The sequence below is a fragment of the Protopterus annectens genome, chromosome 4.part0 (assembly GCF_019279795.1).
Source record: "Protopterus annectens isolate FY-2018-M chromosome 4.part0, PAN1.0, whole genome shotgun sequence".
In the NCBI taxonomy this organism is placed as follows: Eukaryota; Metazoa; Chordata; order Ceratodontiformes; family Protopteridae; genus Protopterus; species Protopterus annectens.
The window spans coordinates 647,164,105-647,186,775 of record NC_056733.1 but is presented as its reverse complement, the minus strand read 5'-3'; the positions used below and the strand labels follow the sequence as shown (position 1 = coordinate 647,186,775).

Below are 22,671 nucleotides of genomic sequence, written 5' to 3'. Positions count from 1 at the left end.
AATAGATATGATAAGAAACAACTGTATAAAAGATCAACTTGCCAAACAGTGTATGCATCTAACATAAAAGCTGGAACTAGACATTTAACAAAAAAGCTATTACACATAAAAGGTGGGAATAATAACTTTTTAAGACAATGCTTTCTGTAAAGTCTTTAAATGTCAACGGTCTCATAGATAACTACAAAAAAGAGTAGTGAATCACAGCAAAAAATGTAGAATGCAAATAACTGTGCTACAGGAGACGCTCACATGGAAAGAACTGAAGATGTGAATTTGATAAAGAAAGGCTTTCAGGATGGTTATTCAGCAGAATACCAGGGGTAAAGGAAAAGAGGAGTACTTATATTAATTTCAAGAGAAGCACCAATAGTGATAGAAGAGGATAAAAAAGACAATAATGGTAGATTTGTAGTATTAAGGGGGCTACTGGCAAGGGAGGAGGATTACACTGGCATGTATTTAGATTCCATCTAAAACTGTACTAATGGAGCTTAAGAAAATTCTGGGTGAAATAATCAACTTTCACCAAGGAATATTACTTATCGTTAGTGATTGGAATTTGATTTCTAACAGTGAATGTGTGTCTGGGGGCCCAGAAGGGAAAATATAACAAAGGAAGGTAACATTTTGAAAACATTTATGAAAATATTTGACATGGAAGATGTGACTTCAGTAGTAGGATTTTTAGAGTGAATTTACATATTATTCCTCAAGATACAAAAACTGGGCTAGGCTACACAGAATTTACATTTCAAAGGAACATGTGCATTTAACTGAAGGTCTTGATACGCACCCAATAACTATTTCAAATCACAGGGTAATGAAATAAAAATGAGACACTGGTGCTTTCCCACCTACCTGTTGCAAAGAGAGGAATTTGTCGAATGGGCAGTGGAAATTATTTGGGAGCTATTAGAGAAGATAGACATTTCTCCTGAAAATATAGCTAGGGAGTTGTATAAAATTAAACTGGAGTTTAAAAATAGGGTGGAAATAAAAAAGAGAGAGGTATGGCTAAGAAGTAACTAGAATTATTTAGAGGGACTGACAAATGTTAAACATATTGCAAAATAGGGGTAATCCCACAGAACAAGAAGAGAAGCAAGTGCAGAATGCTAAACAAAAAATAAAGGATTACCTCGATAATAAGCATAGATTTAGAAATATTGCTGTTAAGCAACTGTCATTTGATAATAACTGCACAGCACAAAAAAACTTTTAGTACAATGACTCGGGCAACATAAAGTAGAAAGAGATGTCACCAGCCTTAGGGATCATATAACAAGGGAGATAACAAGAGATCCTGCAGAAGTATTAGAAATATTTCAGAAATTCTATGAAAGTCTGCATAAAGCAGAAAAATATGGAAACCAAGAAGAGGTACAAATGGAAATGTTTGTAGAAGAATTAAATATGCCAAGGTTAGAGGTAGATGAGACTCCATTATTAATAGTTAGGATAGGAGGTGATGAGATAAAAATGGTGATGTATAACCAATTTACAGGAAAGTCCCCAGGAATAGATGGTATTCCTGTGGAAGTCTGGAAGCTAGGAGGGAAAAAACTGACAAAGATATGGAAGGTTTTGTTTAAAAGTACTTTAAAAGGAGGAGAAGTACCAACATCCTGGAAGAAAGCAGTGGTAGTGGCAAAACTTAAAGAGGGTAAAGAGCCATCAGATCCAGTTTCATACAGGCCCATTTCAATACTGAACCATGATCATAAAGTGTTTATGTCAATAATGGCTAAAAGAATGACAAAAGTGATGCTAAAATTGATAGATATGGATCAATGTGGCTTGGTGGAGGGGAGTCAAACATTTGACAGCATTAACAAAACAATGATGATCCAGGGGGAAGCAAAATGTAAGAAAATACCACTGTTGTTAATGTGTCTTGATGCAGAGAAAGCATTAGACAGAGTAAGGTGGGCCTTTATGTCCAGGGCAATGGAAGCATTTGCATTTACTGATAAAATTATAGGGTTGATTAGGAGGATATATGAGGGATCAGAGGCAAAAAATAAAGTGGGTGGGTTCCTCTCGGATAATTTCTGCTTGAGCAGTGGAACCAAGCAGGGTGTCCTCTTTCCTTTTGTTATTTGTATTATATTTAGAACCACTTGAAAAGAAAATAAGGGACTAAGAAATTCAAGGATATAATTGGTATGGTAGTCAAAAAAAGCTGGCTCTATTTGCAGATGATATTTTATACCTAGAAGGATCATAGGAGATTACTAGGCTATCAACCCAGAGGCCATTTCAAGCAATTTCATCCCAGTGTAATGCCACAGAAATGTTAGCTAATACCTAAGATTGCATTTAGTAATGGCTCCCCATGTCCTGGAGGGATTTAGATGCTATTCCTGGCAAGAATTTACAGTGCCCAATCCACTAGTCCAAGTTCCTTTTGAACAGTGTCGTGGAGGTGCTCTGTTTCACATGAATAGGTAGCCTATTCCAAAGACATGGCAGTTGCTGGGAGATAAATCTGTCTCTCCAGCATGCCTTATTTAACTCCCAGGCCATATTTAAGTCCCTGGAATGGGTAGCCCTAGTCCAGTTTGTTTTATGGATATGCAGCAAGTTCATTAGGTTTGGGTCTGAGATTGCTCTGTAAGCCAGGCATAAGTCTCCCCTAAGAAGTCTATATGACAGAGAGTAAAGTGACAGGGACTTTAGTCTGTGTACAGCATGTTGATCTTATAGTTAAAAACCTCTGAGATCTCTCCAAACTCAATTATGGGCTGAATTAGTGCCAAGTATAGGGGGGTTATAAGCTCTTTTGCTCTCGAGGCAATGTCTTTACTAATCAAGTGTGCTATGTAGAAAGCCTTCCTTACTACAGTAGACACACGGTGGTCGAAGTTAAGGTCGCAGTTGACCTGTGATCCCAGGTCCCTTACCACTTTGTGGATACTTAAGGTACTGTTGTTGATTTGATAGTGTGAACGGACATTGTTTGTGCCTAAGAGAATGATGATGCAGTTCTTTGCATTCAGTTTGAGACTGTGACTAAGACACCAGTCATTGCTTTGCATAAAACCCTCCTAGCGTATACTGACATCATTTGGGGATTCAATAATTGCACCCAGGCTGCAGTCATCTGCAAACCTGTCAGCCAAAACTCCTTAGTTTTGACCTGAATTTCTGTGAAGTATATACCAAACAGTAGGGGGTCTAGCACTGACTTCTGTGGCACCCTGCTGAGAACAGGTCTGCTGGTTGATGTGGGGTCACCTACTTTGATGGTATGTGTCCAGTTTCTGAGCCAGCTGGCAAACCATCTTACAATGAAGGGGTTTATATTCAGTTTGCTAAGTTTATAGGTAATGCCTGAGTGTGGGATTGTGCCAAAAGCCTTTGTCAAGTCGAGGTATGCTGTGTATACAGATTTGCCCTTATCAATGGCCCTGGTCACATTTTCAAAAAAATCCACCAGATTTAACAGGCTGGATCTGCCCTTGACGAAGCCGAACTGGGTAGGATCCAGGGTTTGTAGGTTGCCTATATCTTTATTTATGAAGTCATTAATGATACATTCCATGGCCTTACAGAGGAGGCTGGTCAGGTTTATTGGTCTGTAATTCACCGGGTCTGTTGCTAGGCCACCTTTGTGGAGGGGAATAACAGTTGCTGTTCTCCATTCCACAGGAACAAAGCCCGTGGTTAGCCTATAATTCAAAAGGCTACTTAATCGTGATGTTAGTTCATGTTTTGGCCTGTTTAGAAGACAGCTTCAGATGCCATCTGGTCCCAGAGAGGCTGCGTTTTTTGCCTTGGACAAGGCTTTGATGACCTGTTTTTCAGATATGTAGGGTGAGAGGGAAATTTGGGGGAATGTTTGTGATAGGTTTGGAGGTGATAAGGGAGTGAAACTTTCACTAAACCTATCTGCTAGCAGGTTTGCTATCTTTGTGGGGTCAGTGTGTGTGATACTGTTGGCCATTAGTTCTGCACATGTTTGGACCCTACCTTTTAGACTATGTACATAGCTGTAAAAGGCCTTATAGTTATCCTTGGCTGTGCTTGCTATGTTTTTCACAAAGAAGCCCTTAGAGGATATGACAAGTTGGCTTATTTGCCTGTTGAGGCTGAGAAGGGTGCTTTTCCATTCTTGGGGTCTCGCCTTTGTTTTCTTGGACAGCAACTTTTTGCATTTATTGTAAAGTTTGTTGATGCTGGATGTCCACCATGGTGGTTTGTTTTTACTTGGGGCTCTGGCTTTGATTCTTTCTGGTACAGCCGAATCTATACACTTATGCAAGCGACTGTACATGGCTGTAGTTTCAGCTTCAGTGTAGTTACCACTTCCAGTTGAGGGTGGGGTTCTGAATGCATTCATACCTTCACCTAAGAGGGTATAGGTTACCTTGGTGAAGTTTTTTAGTCTGATTTCGTCCACTGTGAGTTCTGGTGTTAGTGTCAGATGGAAGGTGACTGATTTGTGGTCAGATTTAACTAATGAGGGTCCAACAGTTGTGGTAATACATCTGTTTGACATGTTAGTGAGGACCAGATCTAGTATGTTTTTTTCATCTTGTTGGGGTATGAACAATTTGTTCCAGGGCATTTGAGTTAAATTCAAGAAACTTTTGCACTTGTGAGATAGGGGTAGCCTAGGTTTCCCAGTTCATGGTGGGAATTGAAATTCCCCATAACCAGAACGTTCAGTAATATTTGGATTGTACCTAGTTTGGTCAAGTAGACATCGTGCGTGTCATGACAAATGGAGGGGAATCTATAAGTGGCTATGACTTGAATGGAGGTCTTACCTACCATAACCTGAACTTGGAGAAACTCCATGGAGTTCTCCAGTCTAACTAGACAGGAGATTAATTTATCTCTAATATAGATAGAAACACCACTTCCTTTGGTTCTCACACATTCATTTTGCAGTCTGAAGGTGTGGAAGACATTGTAGCCTTGTAAGGCCGGGGTATTCTCTGAGGCCTTGAACTAGATTTCTGTGACTGCACAGACATCTACATCTTCCAGTGGTTGAAGCGCTTCCAGGTTGTGCAGTTTTTGGTTTAAGCTCCTAGCATTTAGCAGCATGACCCTTATTTGGATATGTTTGGCAAATTTCACATTGGTAAGTTTGTTTTGAGACTTTGCCTAAAAAAGGCACTATGGGGGAGGCAAGAGCATTTGCCAGCAGCTGAAAGCCTAGTGGTGCCAGGTGCAAACTGTCCCTGGCAAAGCAGCAAGGTTTGTCGACCATGGCTTTCCAGGCTGACAGGCACTGGGTCCCGTTTAAATGACACCAAAAACTAAGTCAATTATTGAAATCAATTATTTTTGTTTTATACTGTGGCATCATTCTAGGTGAGGGTAGTATGCTGCTCAAGGCTAGGGACATACCTGCCTGGGACACATACTCAGAGAGCTCAATCATGTCTCTCTTCATATAGTCCAGGGAGGTACATCTCAGGTCATTCATTCCAACATGAACTATGGCAGAGTAAACCCAGAAAAGGACATTACAGTCTTATGGAACAGTTTGAGACAGTTTAAAATCTTTTCAGGATACAAAATTAATGAAGCTAAAACAAAGGCAATAGCTGTAAATTGTGTACTCGCACACAAATTAGTTCAGCAATATCCATATTTATGGGGACATGATAAAATTAAGTATTTAGGAGTGTGGATTACAAATGATTCTGCTGTGGCAGCTAAGGATATGTGGGATGTAACTAAATAAAAGATAATATAAAAACAGAGAAAATAGAAGCTCTGTAATATGGATATAGTAAGATACAAGCAGTAAAAATGTTTTTAGTTCCTTTAGTTTTATACACAGGTCAGGTGTATTTTTATCAACCGGTGGAGAAGCTGTGGGTAGCAATTAATAAAGAGCTGAAGGATTTTATCTGGGAGAAGAAGACTGCAAGAGTCAAGTGGGATAAGTTGATTCTTCCAAAAGAACAAGGTGGATTGGGATTGCCAGATTTGAAGGAGTATTTCAGAGCTACACAATTAAGGCACCTATACATACCACAAACAGTCACCTATAATTCAAAGTAGAAAGGGATGATGATGAAACGGGGAAGCTGAAGAAATGAGAGACTGGGATTTTGGATGCAGACCTTTAAGGAGAATAACAATAATCATACAGAATATTATATTCATAAAGTAGCAGACAGTATTCTAAGAACTAAGATAACATGGGAATGGAGAAAGGAGATTCTGCCAATAGAGATGACTGCAATTAGGGATACAGACAATAGGCAAGACCGGGCTGGACATTACTGGAAAAAACTGGCAAAGGAACCAAGGTATCGGGAGCAAACAACTAGACAGGGAAAGGTAACAGTATGGGAAGATGACAATAGTTTATATGAACTGCAGGTTATAGATTGCCTTTCTTATCATGGACTATCAGAGTATAGGCAAACAGAAAGAAATAGGGGGTCCTAAATGAAAGACCAGCACTAGTAGAGTTTTTGGTAGAACAGAAGCTACTGTTAAAAAAGGAATAATTAGAACAGCATACAAAATATTGCATAATAACAATAAGAATCAGTCACAGAAGGTTAGAAAGGATTGGGAAGAGAGAGCGGATAAGCAATTCACAGAGAAACAATAGGGAGATATATGTTTGTCTCTCAATATGCAACAAAATCTAGAAGATTTAGAATTTTTGCTTGGAAATGTTTACATAGATATTTTTATGCCCCAAGTAGAATCCAGATAATTCTTCCTCAGGTAAACAGAAAAAGTTGGGGATGAGATGAGGAAGAAAGAGGTAACTGGGAACATATTTTCTGGGAGTGTAATGAGTTGGTAGACTTTAAAGATTCCCTGCAGACTACTCTATTAGAGATACTGGGTGAGCAAACTGGTGTAACTATGGAAATCATTTTTTTGCGTCATGATACAGAACCAGAACTGCCTAGACGTAGTAAGGCTTTGCTGAGTATAATTATGCTGGCTGCTAAAAAAAAAAAAAGAAATTGCTAGAAAAAGGAAATCAAAGTCTAAACCAACTGTACTAGAAAGCAGTGAATATAATAACAGAGAAAAAACAACTGGAATTGAGATCTTTAGAAAAGTGTAGGAGCAAATCACATAGGAAAAAATGGGAACTCTGGGAAAAATACATGCAAGGGAGGAATGAGGTTTAAAAGAAAGCAGGATTTGAATGAGCTATCTAATGTTTGGGTAGATTATAAGTGATGTATAATGTTTACAATTAAAACTGTGTCAATATGGTCTGTGACATAAAATACTTGCAAATGGAACTGTGTCAATATGGTTTGTTTTCATTTATATAAATGTATGATTGCCTATGTCATAAGTGATAATTTAAGAAAGATGCTTTTTGTTAAAAAAAAAACAAAAAAAAAACTTGCCTCTGATGTAGTCCTTTCTTGTGCCACACACAATTTTATCTTCGATCAATGAATCACACAGCTACCTAAATACAGTCATTCACTGTATGACTCATTTTACATATAAGTGCATCTTTTTCTTCTACCCCTTAGTTTCTGGCAAAAAAATAAGCATAAAAAAAGGAAATAAAATAAATAAATGAATGAGTGATCTTGGACGGTGAAGCTTTAACATACCAAGCAAAAAAAATAAAATAAATAATAATAATAAACTTTTCAAATTAACTGACACTACTTGAAAAAGTTGATAAGATTTATCCGAAATATTTATTTATAAATCTCTATATACAAGGAAAACTGCTATGTATCCACGCATTCCTTCTTTGCTAAACTTTGAATTTCTATATACAAGAAAAACTACAATGTATCTATGTACTACTGCTTTGTTAAAGTTTGATTATTTGTTGCTATGTAACTTATGTTTCTCTCTTTGTATCATATCTATGTAACATTTTGTATTGTGATTGTGCAGCTTTTCTCCCTGGGCCTCCACTGAAACCTGGTATCTGCCCAGTCGGCCTTTCCCGGTATAAACAAATGTAACAAAATAAATAATAAAATTATAGTCATATACCTCAAACAAATTTATATTTCCTGTGTTTTCAAGTAAGAGGCTAGTTGTCAGACTGATAAAAAGTTACTGAAACTGATTCTATACAAAAAGTAAAGAAAAAATGGAATGCTTATTGGCTTGCTAGGTAGTAAAAGCAAAAGAAATCCACGCTACAGTATAGTAAAAGCAGGAGAAAATGGGTTATGCAGCTCTTGTCTTGATTAATGAAAATTAAAGTAAATGACTATCATTTGCATTACCATGCTGACATCATATTCATTCTTTTGAACTCAAGTACTGACAATCATGAAAAATACATTACTGGGTAAGACATCTGTATAGGCATGAGGCCTTACGATACACAAGACAAGGCAGACATGTTGCTTCTTCATAGCTTTGCTCACCAAGTGCCACGATCCCTGCCACATGACTTATGTACTCACATACTTTATTTCTTAAAGACATACTACAGGGAATACAATCAGTGGAAAATAAGTTTAAGCATATGGAGAAGGCTTGGTTCAGGGAAGCAAAAAGAAAGGCACCAAAGACAAAGAAATCAGCAAAGCAACATGATGAAAGGATTGTCTAATCAAATATCAAACACTCAGAAGAGTGAATGAACAAACAGCAATAGTTCTAGACTGAATTTAAAATGACTGAAAACAAATCATATTTTTTTTGCAGGAGGCAAGCCCCCCTGCACTCTCCCACACTCCTTGCTAATTATATATCAGCTCTGAGACTGCAGAACAGCAGGGTAATGGCAAATTGCCTGACCCCCCCCCCCCCCAAAAAAAATGTGATCTTGCAAAAAAAGCAGCCAGCTAAAACACCATTTAAAAGAATGTACACTCTTAATTATAGCATTAAAACATCATATTCACTCTTCTGGTCTCAAGTATTGACAGTCCTGAAAGAGATAGGATTCTGTTAAAAAAATGGAACACAGCAATATACTTTTCAATTGCTGCTTAGTAGTAAAAGTAAAAAACATCCATGTGTCAGTACAGCAAAACAAGGAGAAGACAAATTATCTGGACAAATGCACATGAAAAATAGGTACAAATCTATAAGCTGGTTAACATAAAATCTGCATGCAGAATTATGTAACCCTACCCACTCTGGTGGAATTGTGGGATACCAACTTTTAAACGTAAATTGAAGAACACAAAATATTACACACAAAATAAAGAGAACAGTATTTTATTTAAGTTAATATTTGAACTTGTATCAAACTTTGAACTTGTGCAAACTGCAAAACTAAATTACAATTTTCTTTTACAAAAATAAAGTTAACTGCTTCAGCCTTCTACAGCCAGAAAATAAATGAGCTGGATTTAAACAGAGGAAATCAGCAGAGAGGTAGATTTACAGACTTAATACTTTTTGGCAAATGCAATCAGTTCTTTCAAATCAGAGAAGTGCATCAATTAACTGAATTCAAATAACTGTAATATATGAATTTAGCTAACACTAGGAATACATGCAATACAATTTCAATAAAGATCATTATTATTAAACAATATTTTCTATGGAAAATATTTAAAGAATCTATTGCAGAACTATCCATAAAAAACATTACCTTTGAAACACTTATTGCCTTTAGGTGTTTTTTTTTTTTTTAACCACCAAGAACGATACCTCAGTACAAGGAAAAAATGATAAATTTCAACAATTGGCTAAGCTTCTGGTATCACTCAAAGGAGATCAAGTATCTGTCTGCCTGGGATGACATGCTCAACAAGCCACGATGCTTCGCCAGAGATGGCTTGCACCTGTCACCCCTGGGATTCAGGATACTGGCCAAGGTGTTGCCACCCCCATAGTGCCTATTTTAGGCAAGGCTCAAAAGACAAACTCACCACTGTAATAAGTACCAGTGACAAAAACTGAGGGTAATGCTGCTCAATGCCAGGAGTTTAAACCTCAAAATGTATTCACTCGAGGCTCTTCTCAAAATGGAGAACATCGATATTTGTGCAATAACTGAGACCTGGTTCAAGGCTCAAGACAGCACCCCAGTGATTCCAGGCTACAACTCATACCACACATTTTGACCACAAAACCTGGACCAAAACACCAAAGGAGGAGGCGTATCCATATTCATCAAGAATAACCAGACCTCCAGACTAGTTGCAAAGTATGATGCCTCAGAGATCATCCAAGTGCAACTGACAATGAGCAAAACTGCAATCCAGATTGTAGTTTGCTACAGATCACCATCCCTGCCCCAAGACCCCACTCCTCATTCCTCAAGGTACTGGAAAACATGAGGGTCCAACCAAACACCCTAATACTGGGTGATTTCAATTACCCAAACATCAACTTGGAAAACTACTCAAGCACTAATAACTTTGCTCAATGCTTCCTGGAATATATGAACTCAAATGCCCTGGACCAGCTTATCAACACCCCCACAAGGGGCAACAATATACTAGACCTGGTCATCACCAACATGGGGGACAAGTGCTCCATACCTGAGGTAATTTCCTAGTTGGTTAGATCAGACCACAAACTCATCACCCTCGATATCCACATATCACCCTCCCCAAGGAAACCACAGTGAAAAACGTCTCCAAAGCAAACTTTATGCTACTTAAGACAGAGGTGGCAAACGTCATTACTCCCATGCAGAATGATAATTTGGTTGAATCTGCTGCAGCCTACACAAAAGCACTCTACAAGCACTTACATGAGTGCATGGACCGTGCTACCTGAACAAAACCAAGACCCATTCCTCCAAAAAAAAAGGAAATCAGTCTGGTGGTCCCCGGCCACAAACAAGCTCTATAATAGAAGGAAGAAATTGTTACAAAAAAAAAAAAAAAGAGTAAAAACCCAGGAATGGAGGAGCTCCCTAACCAACCTTAGCAAAAAGCTAAGATCCCTTATAAAATCCTCAAATGCGAGCTTTGAAAGAAAAATCGCAACGGACACCACAGACAACCACAAAGCATTTTTTAGCTATGTCAAGAACCTAAATGGCAACTCTCAGATCTGCTCTGAGCTACAGCACAACGGTTCAAAATTCACGGAACCAACTGATATCGCCAATATACTGGCAGATAGGTTCAGTGCAAACTTTACCCCATCCTCACCCCCTAAAAGGCCCATAACTATACCAGAAGATTGTGCTGCCCCTGTAATCACAGACACCCAGGTGAAAATGGCACTTTCTAAAGCAAAAAACACAGTATCCATGGGACCAGACAGCATCCCAGGCTGCGTGTTACATGAACTCCAAAATGAACTAATCCCTCACCTAAATACCAAGTTTAACCACAGCCTCACCTCAGGCTATGTACCCACTGAGTGGCGCATGGCAACAGTTGACCCGCTTCACAAGGGAGGAGCCACCACCAACCCTAGGAACTATCGTTCCATCAGCCTGACAAGCCTCATCTGCAAGGCCAAGGAGCACATCATCATGGAACTCAAACAACAACATTGGGAACCTACAAACCCTAGACCCTACCCAGTTTGATTTCGTAAAAGGCAAGGGCAGGTCATGTCTTCTAAACCTGGTTGACTTTTTTGAGATGGTCACCAAAGCAATCTATGAGGGAAAGGTGGTCCACATGGCATACCCTGACCTTGCGAAAGCCTATGATACCATTCCCCACTCGGGAATTATAGATAAACTCACTAACCTAAATATAAACCCCTACATTACAAGATGCATTGCTAACTGGCTCACGGACAGAACCCATACAGTGAAAATAGGAAATGCTAGGTCTGATTCCAAACCTGTGACAAGTGGAGTACTCCAGGGCTCAGTCTTGGGACCTCTACTGTTCGGTATTTACTTCTCCGAGGTACAAGCAAACACAGAGGGACTATGGCTAACAAAGTTCACAGATGACTGCAAACTGGGTGCCATAACTGAGACTCCTACTGACGTAGATATCCTTCAAAAGGGTCTCACTGAAACAGATACATGGTGCCAAAATCATGACCTCAAGCTAAATGCCAAAAAGTGCATTGTCATCCCCTTCGGGAAAAACCAAGTACCTACGAATTACCATATAGGTGGCAGCACACTTAACACAGAGTGTGATAACAGACCTAGGGACCCAGGTGGATAGTAACCGTTCCTTCGATAACCACATCGCTAAAGTGGTTAGAAAATCATTCTACATGGCCCACCTTATCACAAACGGGTTTGCATCTAGAAAAAAGGAAGTTATTATCCCCCTCTACGCATCACTCATTAGACCCATTATTGAGTACAATGCCCCATTCGGGATGTACCTTACTAGACACCTGCAACAACTGGAGAGGCCTCAAAAATACCTCACCAAGAGGACAATGGGCCTAAAACAGATGCCCTATACCACCAGGCTAAAAAAACTCCAACTGTACTCAGATGCATACTGGCTACTCAGAGGTGATCTCTGCCTGACATACAGGGCTAGGTCAAACCCCGAACTGCTGGAAATGCTCCACCTAAGGAAAACCCAATCTACCAGCGCTACACGCTCTAGGGACCTTAACCTGACCTCAACAATAAACAGGACTTGTTGGAGGGACAGATTCGTGTCCCAGAGACTCCCCCTGCTCTAGAATAAGGTCCCCATATATGTGAGGCAGAGCTCCTCATTAGCGCTCTTCAAGAAGAAGCTTGATGAGTGGATGGGGAACAGAAAATTCATCCCAGGAATCACTTCTGTGGCCCTGCTTGACAGAGGTGCATGTAACTAAATCACCTGGGAGGCACAAGCCAAAACATTTTGGCTAGGCTTAATTATGCCCTAGGGCCAATAACCTGGTACTTACCTATGAACCTACCATTTACAAATAAAGTGTCTGTTGTCCTTGAAGAATAAATTGCCCAAGCTACATTAAAAAAAGTGATAAGCTAGTAATATCGCAATAGGGAATAGATGGCAAACTGATAACAGGTTCATAGTTACTAGGTATCTCCGCCAAAGAGGACATTCTCAGGACTGCAGCATCCACCCCCTTTAAAAGTACAACACAGTACAATATCAGGAATCCATCTACATACTCTGGGAGTAGAACCCACAGCCTTCTGCATCAAAAGCAAGTATACTACCTGCTGTGTGCTATTAACAATGCAAACAGACTTGGCATACGCAGCACTAAACTCTCCAGTAAAGAACTATGCAGCACAAGAAATCTGGAAAAAGCCAAAATTTATTGGGGGGGGGGCAAAACCAGGGACACATTTTAAACATTGCTTATATAATCTTAGAAAATTGTTAGAATAAAATGTTTTGTGTTACCATGCATTTCCTGAAAGATAGGAAGACTGAAATTTAGCTGGCTATCATTATTTAGTTCCAATGGTTTGCCAGAAAACCACAAATTTTAAGAGGAATAGACCCAACACACACACATGCAAACAGTCGCAAACATAGTACACTTGTATCAATGCAGCAAGAGAAAAATGAAACAAAAACCCGGAAAATTCAAAAATTAAAGGGCCACTAGGGAATTTGTGGCACTCCAATATTTTGTCCTCAAAAATGGCATTTACCAAGGAATTCTGTATGGTTGAGAGGCATGTGTATCTCATGTCTTAATGAATGAAAATTAAGTAAATGAAGAACGCTCACTCTTTTGACCTGCAATTGATGAAAGGGAACTAGCAGGAGTCAAAGAAGTCTTTGTTCCCTGTCTTAAGTAATGAGAAGACTAAAGAAAGAGTGGGACAGAGTTTGTCAGGCTGAACAAAAACAATAGGGAGATTTTTATTTTATTACTTTATCAGGTATCAGGTACTTTATCTCCAAAATACTAGAAAGATGCATAGATTCTCAGGTCTCAGACTACCTCCTTACTAACAACCTCCTTTCCAATACTCAGCATGGTTTCTGACCAAACCACAGCACCACCACTGCCTTACTCTCCTTTAGTAACACTATCCTTCAGCATAGAAACAATGGCCATCTCTCCTCTGCTACTTTCCTAGACCTATCTAAAGCATTTGACATGGTCCCACACAAACAACTCATCTCTGTCCTCAACCTATCCTTCTCTCTATCAGTCACCAACTGGTTTCAGAGTTATCTGTCTGACCGCCAACAATCCATTGTATGGCAGAATGACATATCTCCCCAACTACCTGTCTCCATAGGGGTTCCCCAAGGATCCATCCTTGGACCCCTACTCTTCTCTGTTTTCACCAATAATCTAGCCTCTGCCACCAAACATGGCACACTCATACAATATGCAGATGACTCAACCATCATCTGCTCAGCCCAGTCCCTACACAAACTGCAAAAAGTCACACAGGAAGCCTTTTCCTCTGTTGAAACTTGGTTATCTGATGCCCAATTAATACTCAACCCAAACAAAACTAAACTACCCACCTTCCAACCCACCAAACATACTCAAAACAACTCTCACTTTAACATCATAGAAAAGACACCACCACTATATACCCAACTGAACACATCAAATTGCTAGGAGTGGAAATAGACAATAAACTAAAATTTGACATTCACATATCCATGACCATAAAAAAAGTCCACAAAAAACTAAGAGCGTTATACAGAAATAAGCAACTTCTCACCAAAGCAGCAAAGATTTCAGTAGCTAATTCCCACCTTATCTCCACCCTACTTTATGCCTCTCCAATATATACCAACCTAAGGCAATGCGATCTAAACAAGCTAGAGACCTGCTACAACAAAATCTCCAAATTTGCCACAGGGGCATCCTACCGTAGTCACCACTGTCTCTCACTTGCTGAACTGGGCTGGCTTGAACTCCCTCACCTCCTTCAATGGTATCAACTATCACTCGCCCACAAACTAGTAAACCATCCACTAAATGTCCCATCCCTCCAGAATCTACTCCAACCCTATCGCACCACCAGACCACTAAGATCCAGCAACAAAAATCACTTGCAGATCACTAAAGCCAATAACTCTGCTCGTGAAGCACTATTCTCTTGCGCCATAGCCAAATTATGGAACTCCCTCCCACCCACAATTACTTCCGTACCATCATGTACCCACTTCAAAACTTTACTAAAAGCGCACCTAAAAACATGCTGGCGATGCCCTTGCAACTCCCACTCTAATATCACCCACCCCATCCAACCACTACCTTTCTTTCCACCCCACTAACTACCTTGATTATAACAAGCTCAGATGCTCATAAGCCTAGTACTTATTATACAGCAGGAACTTCTTATTGTAACATTTGTTAATGTCTGTTATGTACTTCGCAGATAAAGATTCTAGTTGTTTACTGATGTACTATGTTCTTCATCTGTAAATATGTTTGTAATTAATTGCTTTGTTAATCACTATGTAATCTAATGTAACTACTGTCTGTTTATTTTAACTGTGGAGTTTTTCTCCCCGGGCCTCTGCTGAAAATGGACCTACGTCCAGTCGGACACTCCCGGTCAACAAATGTAAATAAATAAATAAAGGTATACCTACTAGGCTCCTCTTTTCACAGGTGATCCAAAAGCATTATGTAATTAAGTAACTTGCTGATGTCCACAGAAAGCAACTGGAAGCTGATGGAACCAAACTTAGGATACAGGATGAGGCACATTAGCAGTGAATAGCCTTAATCCTGGAATCACTGAAAACTGGAAGTGCAGGTACTGAGTAAATATTTTGTATCTATATTTATAAAACAGAAAGCATGGAGAGTGTGACATGTTGAAAGGGAAGCATGAAGTGCCAAAGTAGTTGACAGTTACTAGGGTAGACACAAACTGTCTCCTCAGTTCCTCAGTGATCTGTCTGGTGAGCTGGAAGATCCTCTGACAAATGGTTTTAACAGATTGCTGGCTGCTGTGGAAATGCCCAAGGACTGGAAAATAGCAAGCATCTTGTAAGATGTTTACAGCTACAAGCCTGGTAACCTAAGAGAAGTAGCAAGGAAAATCATGGAAATAACCCTGATGGAAAGATGGGTGACAGTCTCCTGGATAATAACCAAAACTGGTTTGTGGCCACAAAAATCGGACTAAGGACTCTACACTTGCTTGTAAGTATATTTACAATAATAGCAGGTCTTGAGGAGTGGTCGTCATAACAACAAATCATAACATTTGAGTCATATCCCATTTACCTTTTCTTCTTCCCAGTTAGCATTTTAATCAACACTCTTGTATTCCTTATGTAGGCTTTGCATGGACCTCTGCCAATGCTATTCCCAATCTTCACGTTTGCAATCAGCCAACTGTATGCTCCCTCCTCAATGCCTCATTAAGTATGTCTGCAACAGGGCTGGGAGAAACAGAAGAACCTCAAACTGCCCCCTGATGGCTGCCTCGATGATGACCCTTCTCAGTCAGCTCTCACCCAGTGAAGGAAATGAATGGTTTGATAGAAATAGTGTCTGATGGTAATTAGGTAGTAGGGTCAAAAACAATAAAAATAAATAAACAAATATTTCATTAAGCTAAAACTCCAAAGCACTGGTTACTTTAGTTTGGTACTTCATAAAAACAAACAATTTCAGCTTTAATTTATGTAGATGTTTATGCTTACTTCATTTGTGAGATGTGGTGCTATGTATTCCAGCTTGTTGCCTTTCTGCAAATCAGAAAAAAAAAGTCACAAAAATCATACAAGCAACATTGTTTTGTACAAATTTTTCAATCACACCAGTTATTGTTTATTCTTGCAGACTTTATATTTGTTAATGTTGCCACGAAAATGCTTAATTTAATACATTTGTGATTAAACCGTTCTCATTTCCTATCTAATTTTATTTTACTTTTTCCTGATCTTCCTGCAAAACTCAAGTAATTGCAGCCCAGATTCAATTGCCTATTCTGTCCATTTGTGTAGGTGACAGTTTCCTAGTCATTGAGGATTCATTCTGTTTTTTTACCTATATCCCTTACCTTCTACACAAGTGGAAGTTAATTTTCTCAGTATTACATGACCCTGCCCCCTACCTAAAATAAACATTATTTATAACTGAGATTTATCTGTCAGTTACCTCTATGGCAGAACTGAGACAATCTCCCAACCTCGCAGAGGATACTACTGCAGCAGAGCTAGGGACACCCTCTCTTCTATTCCTCACTTCCACCCCAGAAGCAGTTATGCATAATGCCACCATTCCTTTCTTCCTTCCCTCCATCCCTCCTTCCCATGAGCTGACCTTTTGACACCAAGGTCACTGTTCACACCTTAGCTTCCAATGGAAGGGGCGCCTGTCATTCCCTACAGTAAAGAAAATGCTGCCTTCAGTTTTATGTGATGGCACTTAACATTTGTTAGTTGACTGTTAGTATATATTTGATATATCAGCATATTTAGCATTTAAAGGAAATCTGTTTAGCACAAAAAGTCAGTGATTAATGAAACAAACAAATGGAAAATCAGTAGAGTCTACAGGTAGTAATAAAACATCTAATAACCATGTTTCTGTTAGCCTTGTGCTTGGCAATGAAGAACGTCAAAAGAAAAAACAACCTACTAGTATTACATTGAATTTTGTAGTAACTCACTAACAATGAAATGTCTTGGTTTTAAAAATAAATGAAATTTCAATTGTGGAATCTGAATAAACATGACTTAATATGTCTTTCTGAGTCAAGTTTACTTCAATCAAATTTTAAAAAAAAATAACATATAAAACATACAGAACAGAAATTTGTTTTTTGACAGCAAAGATCTTTTGGCCCACTAGGTCTGTCAATCAGTGTCCTTATCTTCTAGATAATTTGTAGATCCTACTTAGCAAACATCTTGTTTCTTTCTCCTCTACCCATCGTAAGAATTGCCTTCATCTGTTCTATGCATTTCTGACCATATCATTGTTTTGATGCTACAAGCTCTTCAAGAATGCTGTTATTTCCCTACCCATGAAAAAATATTTCCTCATATCTCCTTTAAATGTGCCATCTTAAATCTTCAGCTTATACCCTTGTGGTTATGTACTGTAGGGGTAAAACTGAATGTTGTTCACCTCATTAATATTACCTGAATTCAGAAATGATCAAAGCAAATGGCTCACAATAAAATGTTTAAATACCTGAAAGCATGCCTCCAATATCTTTTCATGCAAGTTAACCCCTACTGATCTGTTGCTGCATAAGAAAGTTATAAAACTCTAATGTCTGTCATTGCTGACTTTACTCCTCAGAGATTTACCAGAAAATCAAAAAATTATAAGGGACTGGACAAAAATATGAAGCAAAACCAGACACAGATGATAGCCATTTTCTATGAAAGTCAACTTTTGCTGGGGATTATTTTTTCAGCACTGTAATTTGTCAGTGTTATAATTTTCATATAACTTCTGCATACATATCTAAATATTTCTGTCATCCCCCCCCCCAAGTCCTCCTTTTCTTAGGGCAGCATATATTAAGCTCTTATAGTCTTACTTCATATGAATTCTGGTGAAGACCACACGCCACTTATTGCTCTCTTCTATAATGACCACATCTTATTTACTGTCTTGTGAATAAGGACTCTGTAACTGCATACAATATATAGATGAGGTCTTAACAGTTGTCTAAAGATAGGAATCATAATTTCTTTTTCTGAATGGTGATTTCCTATCCTTTGCATAAGAGTATTCCACCATCTTTCCCATTGACTTCCCCTGCTGTTTAGTTATCTTTAGATAATTTGATACACATGGCCCAGGTTTTTTTGTTTTTTAGAATGTAGTGTTTACAACATTTGTTGAGTAAATATAATTATTGAGATTTTTTTCTCTTAGAAAAATAATATTATGCAATGATTTTTGCCTTAACGCAATGGATGTCAGTTAATATGTATGTTTAAACATATTTCGTTGACTTATGCTGATGTGTTGTTATTTAAGGCATACATTTTCAAAAACGTTCTGACTTTAAGAATTTAAAATGGTTCATTAGATTGGATCAATTAATCAATTTACAGTTGCAGTTATATGATATATAAGGGAATGATGCACTGTTGTGTTTAAACTCGTCTGAAGAAGCGTGCACCTGGCAGCACGCGAAAGCGCTTACTCTTTTTGGATTTTATATGAATTAAAGCATCTTCATTATTCGTGGTGTTTGGTCTTCTTCGTTTTTACTACTTACTGGCTTCTTGTGGTTGACCAACTTCGAGGGAAAGGTGTGCTTCTTGCTTTCAATCATTTTTTTGTTTTTGTTGTGGTAAGGTTCTGCACCAGAATTTTCAGGCATGTACTCACCTCATATATGATTATGTTCACCAGTGGTAGTACTTTGCAATTTTGCACTGAAATTAAGATGCCATGTTTTAAACCATTCCTCCAATTTTGCAAAGTTAATATTCATCCTTTTAGTGCTATCATGTGCAGCAGCCATTTGCATGTCTTTGTACAATCAGCAAAAACAGGCTTATTTTCAGATCTTTTGCAATGTCGATGTCAACTCTGAAAAGAGGTGAGAGCCCAGTATTGACCCCTGTAGTAACCATTGAGTCTATATAAACTGTAACCCTTTGTATTATTTTGTATTTTATGTATTGATTGTCTTATCTAAGCATTCACCCCATGGCTCTGTTGCTTTGAAGGTTTAATACTATATCACAAGCGTGTGCATGTGCACGCATGCACGCGCACACACACACACGGACTTTTAACACACATGTACATGATGCAAGTGAACTGTCTTCCATTCCAGATAAAGCAAAGTACTTCTCTTACTCTTTTCAAATGTAATTTGGATGACTGGATGTAAAACTGTAAATTCACCCTCAATTTAGCACTCCTATCCCTAATAAAAAGGGGCAACATGTAAATGCCCAGCATATTCTCCTGCCTCTGGGTTACTCATACATAAAATACAGGTGGGAATATTATGCTAAACTTCTTAAGATCAATCGCCAATTATCAAACGCAACCAGGAGCTACACACTGAGATGCTAAGAACTGTACTGTGTATGTTCATATCCCCAAAGTAAAAAAAACACCAATCTGCATACATTTATGAGGATACATATGAGGTGTGCTCATAACTGAATGTAGAGTGGTATTTTTTTCCTTAGTATTAATTCTGAAGTAATCTCCTGCAAGGTCATAAGCTGATATTGAGTGATATGTTTTCTTAGCATCCATTCTGAAAAAGTCTCTTGATTTTGCAGAAATGAAACTGCTCAACAAAGAGCTCTTAGTATCTTGCTGAATAGCTCCAGGTTTCCTTTACAGTGTGGATATTGATTTCATGTTATTTAGTTTCCATACTTCCATATGAACGCAGTTTGGCTTCTGATTTTCTTAATAGAAGAATATCAGAGGTGTTCATTTGAATATCTACACAATCAAAAATTAATTTTTATATACTTTACTGATTAGTATTCTTTATATAAGTAAATACAAAATAAATAAATTTTAGGCTTACTTTTACTCTCTATATTAATGCCAGGTGTAGGGTATTAGTCTACTGAAACATGTTTATTTGTACGTTAAAATAACTATTTAAACTGGTTATTCAGAAGAAATTTTATATTTTTACCCTAGTTCCATGGTTTCTTTTAAATTTTTAAAAAGAGAACAAACAAAAGAATCTGCCGACTAAAGAAAAAGCAAGGTAAAAATAATATTGCTGAATAAAAATCAAGAGTGTGTGTGTTTTGTGGCCAAGTGCCAGAGATGTACGCAGAGGCACAGTGGGGAAAAATAGGAAGGGCAAAAAGGTGGTACAAGCAGGTTAAGGTATGTCCTGGGCTTCAAAATTTCTGGCAGCAGCCAGGATCACCAGAGCTAAATAATTCAGCTGGTCTTATCATTCAGCTGGTCTTGTTAAGACTGAGTCCGAACGTGCAATACCGGTAAATGTGAATTTTGAGCTTTCTCAGTGTTGGTACTACTGAAATCAGATGCTAGGAAAAGACTTCTAGAGTAGTGGTTAGCCCAGCTGGGAATACAGAGAACTGGACATTCTTAGGGGTCATTTGAAAACTTAGAAATCTCTTGAGAGGTCTGTAAATGGGTACATGGCCTTAAGCATCTTCTAATTCTAAGGTACCCATCCAAGAAGTTGGGTAAATACAATGGTCACAGTGAATGATCACTTTAATCAGGATAGAATACGGCAGTTGTCTTGGTCAACTAGAAAATGCTAATATCCCATTGTCTTTACTGACATGCATTATGATATTAGTCCAGAAGAAGAAGAAAGTATCTGTCTTACACACTACAATGTAGGAAATGAGAGAAAAATTGATTTGACTTATAGTGAGTGGCAAACAGATCTACCTCTTGGAGTCCCCAATTCTGCACATTCTGCTGAAGGAGACTAGATCCAGCTTCTGTCTGTGGACCAGTGTTATCTTCCTGTACAGGGCATCCATAAACTGATTCTGCAGCTTTATCACACATTCTGCTGAAAGATGCAGGTTAAGAGTGATGCATTGCATACCTGAAAAGTTTCAACTCCCACTTCTTTGTTTAAATAACCACATTATAGTGATGATATCTGACCTGATCAGTAAATGCCAAGATTGAAAACTGCTTTGAAAGGTAATAAGCACTCTGTGTATTGTTTTCTGTTCCTTAAAGGTGATATAAAGAGATTTATTTACAGGTTGCCTTACACTGAAAAATGGTAGTAGGGTACGCAAGGATAAACATTTTTTTCCTTTTTTTAATTAATTCTTCCCATGCACAGTCAACTAATTAGCCATTTTTTGTAACAAATACATATGAGCCCTTACATGTTCTGCACCCAAACCAAACATCCAAGAGGGAAAAAAATATTTGCTTACAATAATATTACTTAATGCACTAATTGTTCAAAATATATACACTGAAAAAATAAAGACCACCAACAGTCTAGTGGAAAGTTAAAAGTCCATAAAAATCATTTGATTCCAATATTCCAGAATAAGTATTTTGGTAACCATACCAGCAACTGCCATAGTCTTCATGATTTCAACAGACAGTTTTGGAAATGAACACATCATATTCAAACTGTATGTTGACAGGACTGTGTACCTATATTTAAGAATTGTATAAACCAAGTCAATTTTTTTCCTACCATGGTGAGATCCCAGTACAGGACCCACCATATATGGTACCAGTTCCTCTGCTGTCAGCAACCACGCTAGTATAATCTGGATGGTAGCCATTTCATCTTGGTTTGGGTCCAGTATACCCCATAATACATTTTCTGTTGATTCAAAGATCTGAAAGAAGATCTACAACTTTCCCATAAAGATTGAAAATTTGCAATTCACGTTCCCACAAAAATGTCTCCTGATTCCAGTTTCTATAACTGATGATTCTAGTAAAGCCTAGAAATGTTGCTAAATGTTTTTTTTTCTTACTGGAGAAGAAATTGTTGGACTACCTAGCTTATCAAATAATAACACATTTTTAACAACAGATAACAAATACAGGAATAGAATCTTTAAAAATCTCTTTCTTGTTCATCCAGCAACTTCATTATTGAGATTCATTTTAGGCCAGTAAATGTACTTGGGTGGTACTGGTAGCCATGTCTGCACAGGTAATTCCTATCATGGAAAAATAACATCAGATAAAAGATATTGTAATTGTTTTAACATTTTTTTGAACAGAAAAGAGGTGAATCTCTTTCAAATTTTGGAGGTTTAAACTTTCAATAAATATGAGGAACTTTACCTACCAAACTTTAAAGAAAATGATATATAGATAGATTTTTATTTATTATTAATAGTTTGCTATTTGAAAATATTTAGCCGAAAATGTACAAACATAGATACCAATGGATCACCTAAATTATAAAGTACAGTTGCATAAGTCCTATTTACCTGTAGCAGTAGATGTTTG

General features: G+C 38.1%; 1 protein-coding gene across 2 annotated transcripts in view; it reads right to left on the bottom strand.

Moving 5' to 3' along the window:
* Positions 1 to 22,671, bottom strand: part of CFAP251 (cilia and flagella associated protein 251) — a 2,280,288-nt gene that overhangs the window by 1,442,261 nt on the left and 815,356 nt on the right. Inside the window, exon 8 of one of the 2 annotated variants that reach the window (XM_044068613.1) lies at positions 16,434 to 16,478. The exons of the other annotated variant lie outside the window; for it this stretch is intronic. Coding sequence (XP_043924548.1) covers positions 16,434 to 16,478 — 45 coding nt within the window. The remainder of the gene's footprint in view (positions 1 to 16,433; positions 16,479 to 22,671) is intronic. 2 annotated transcript variants of the gene reach the window in all.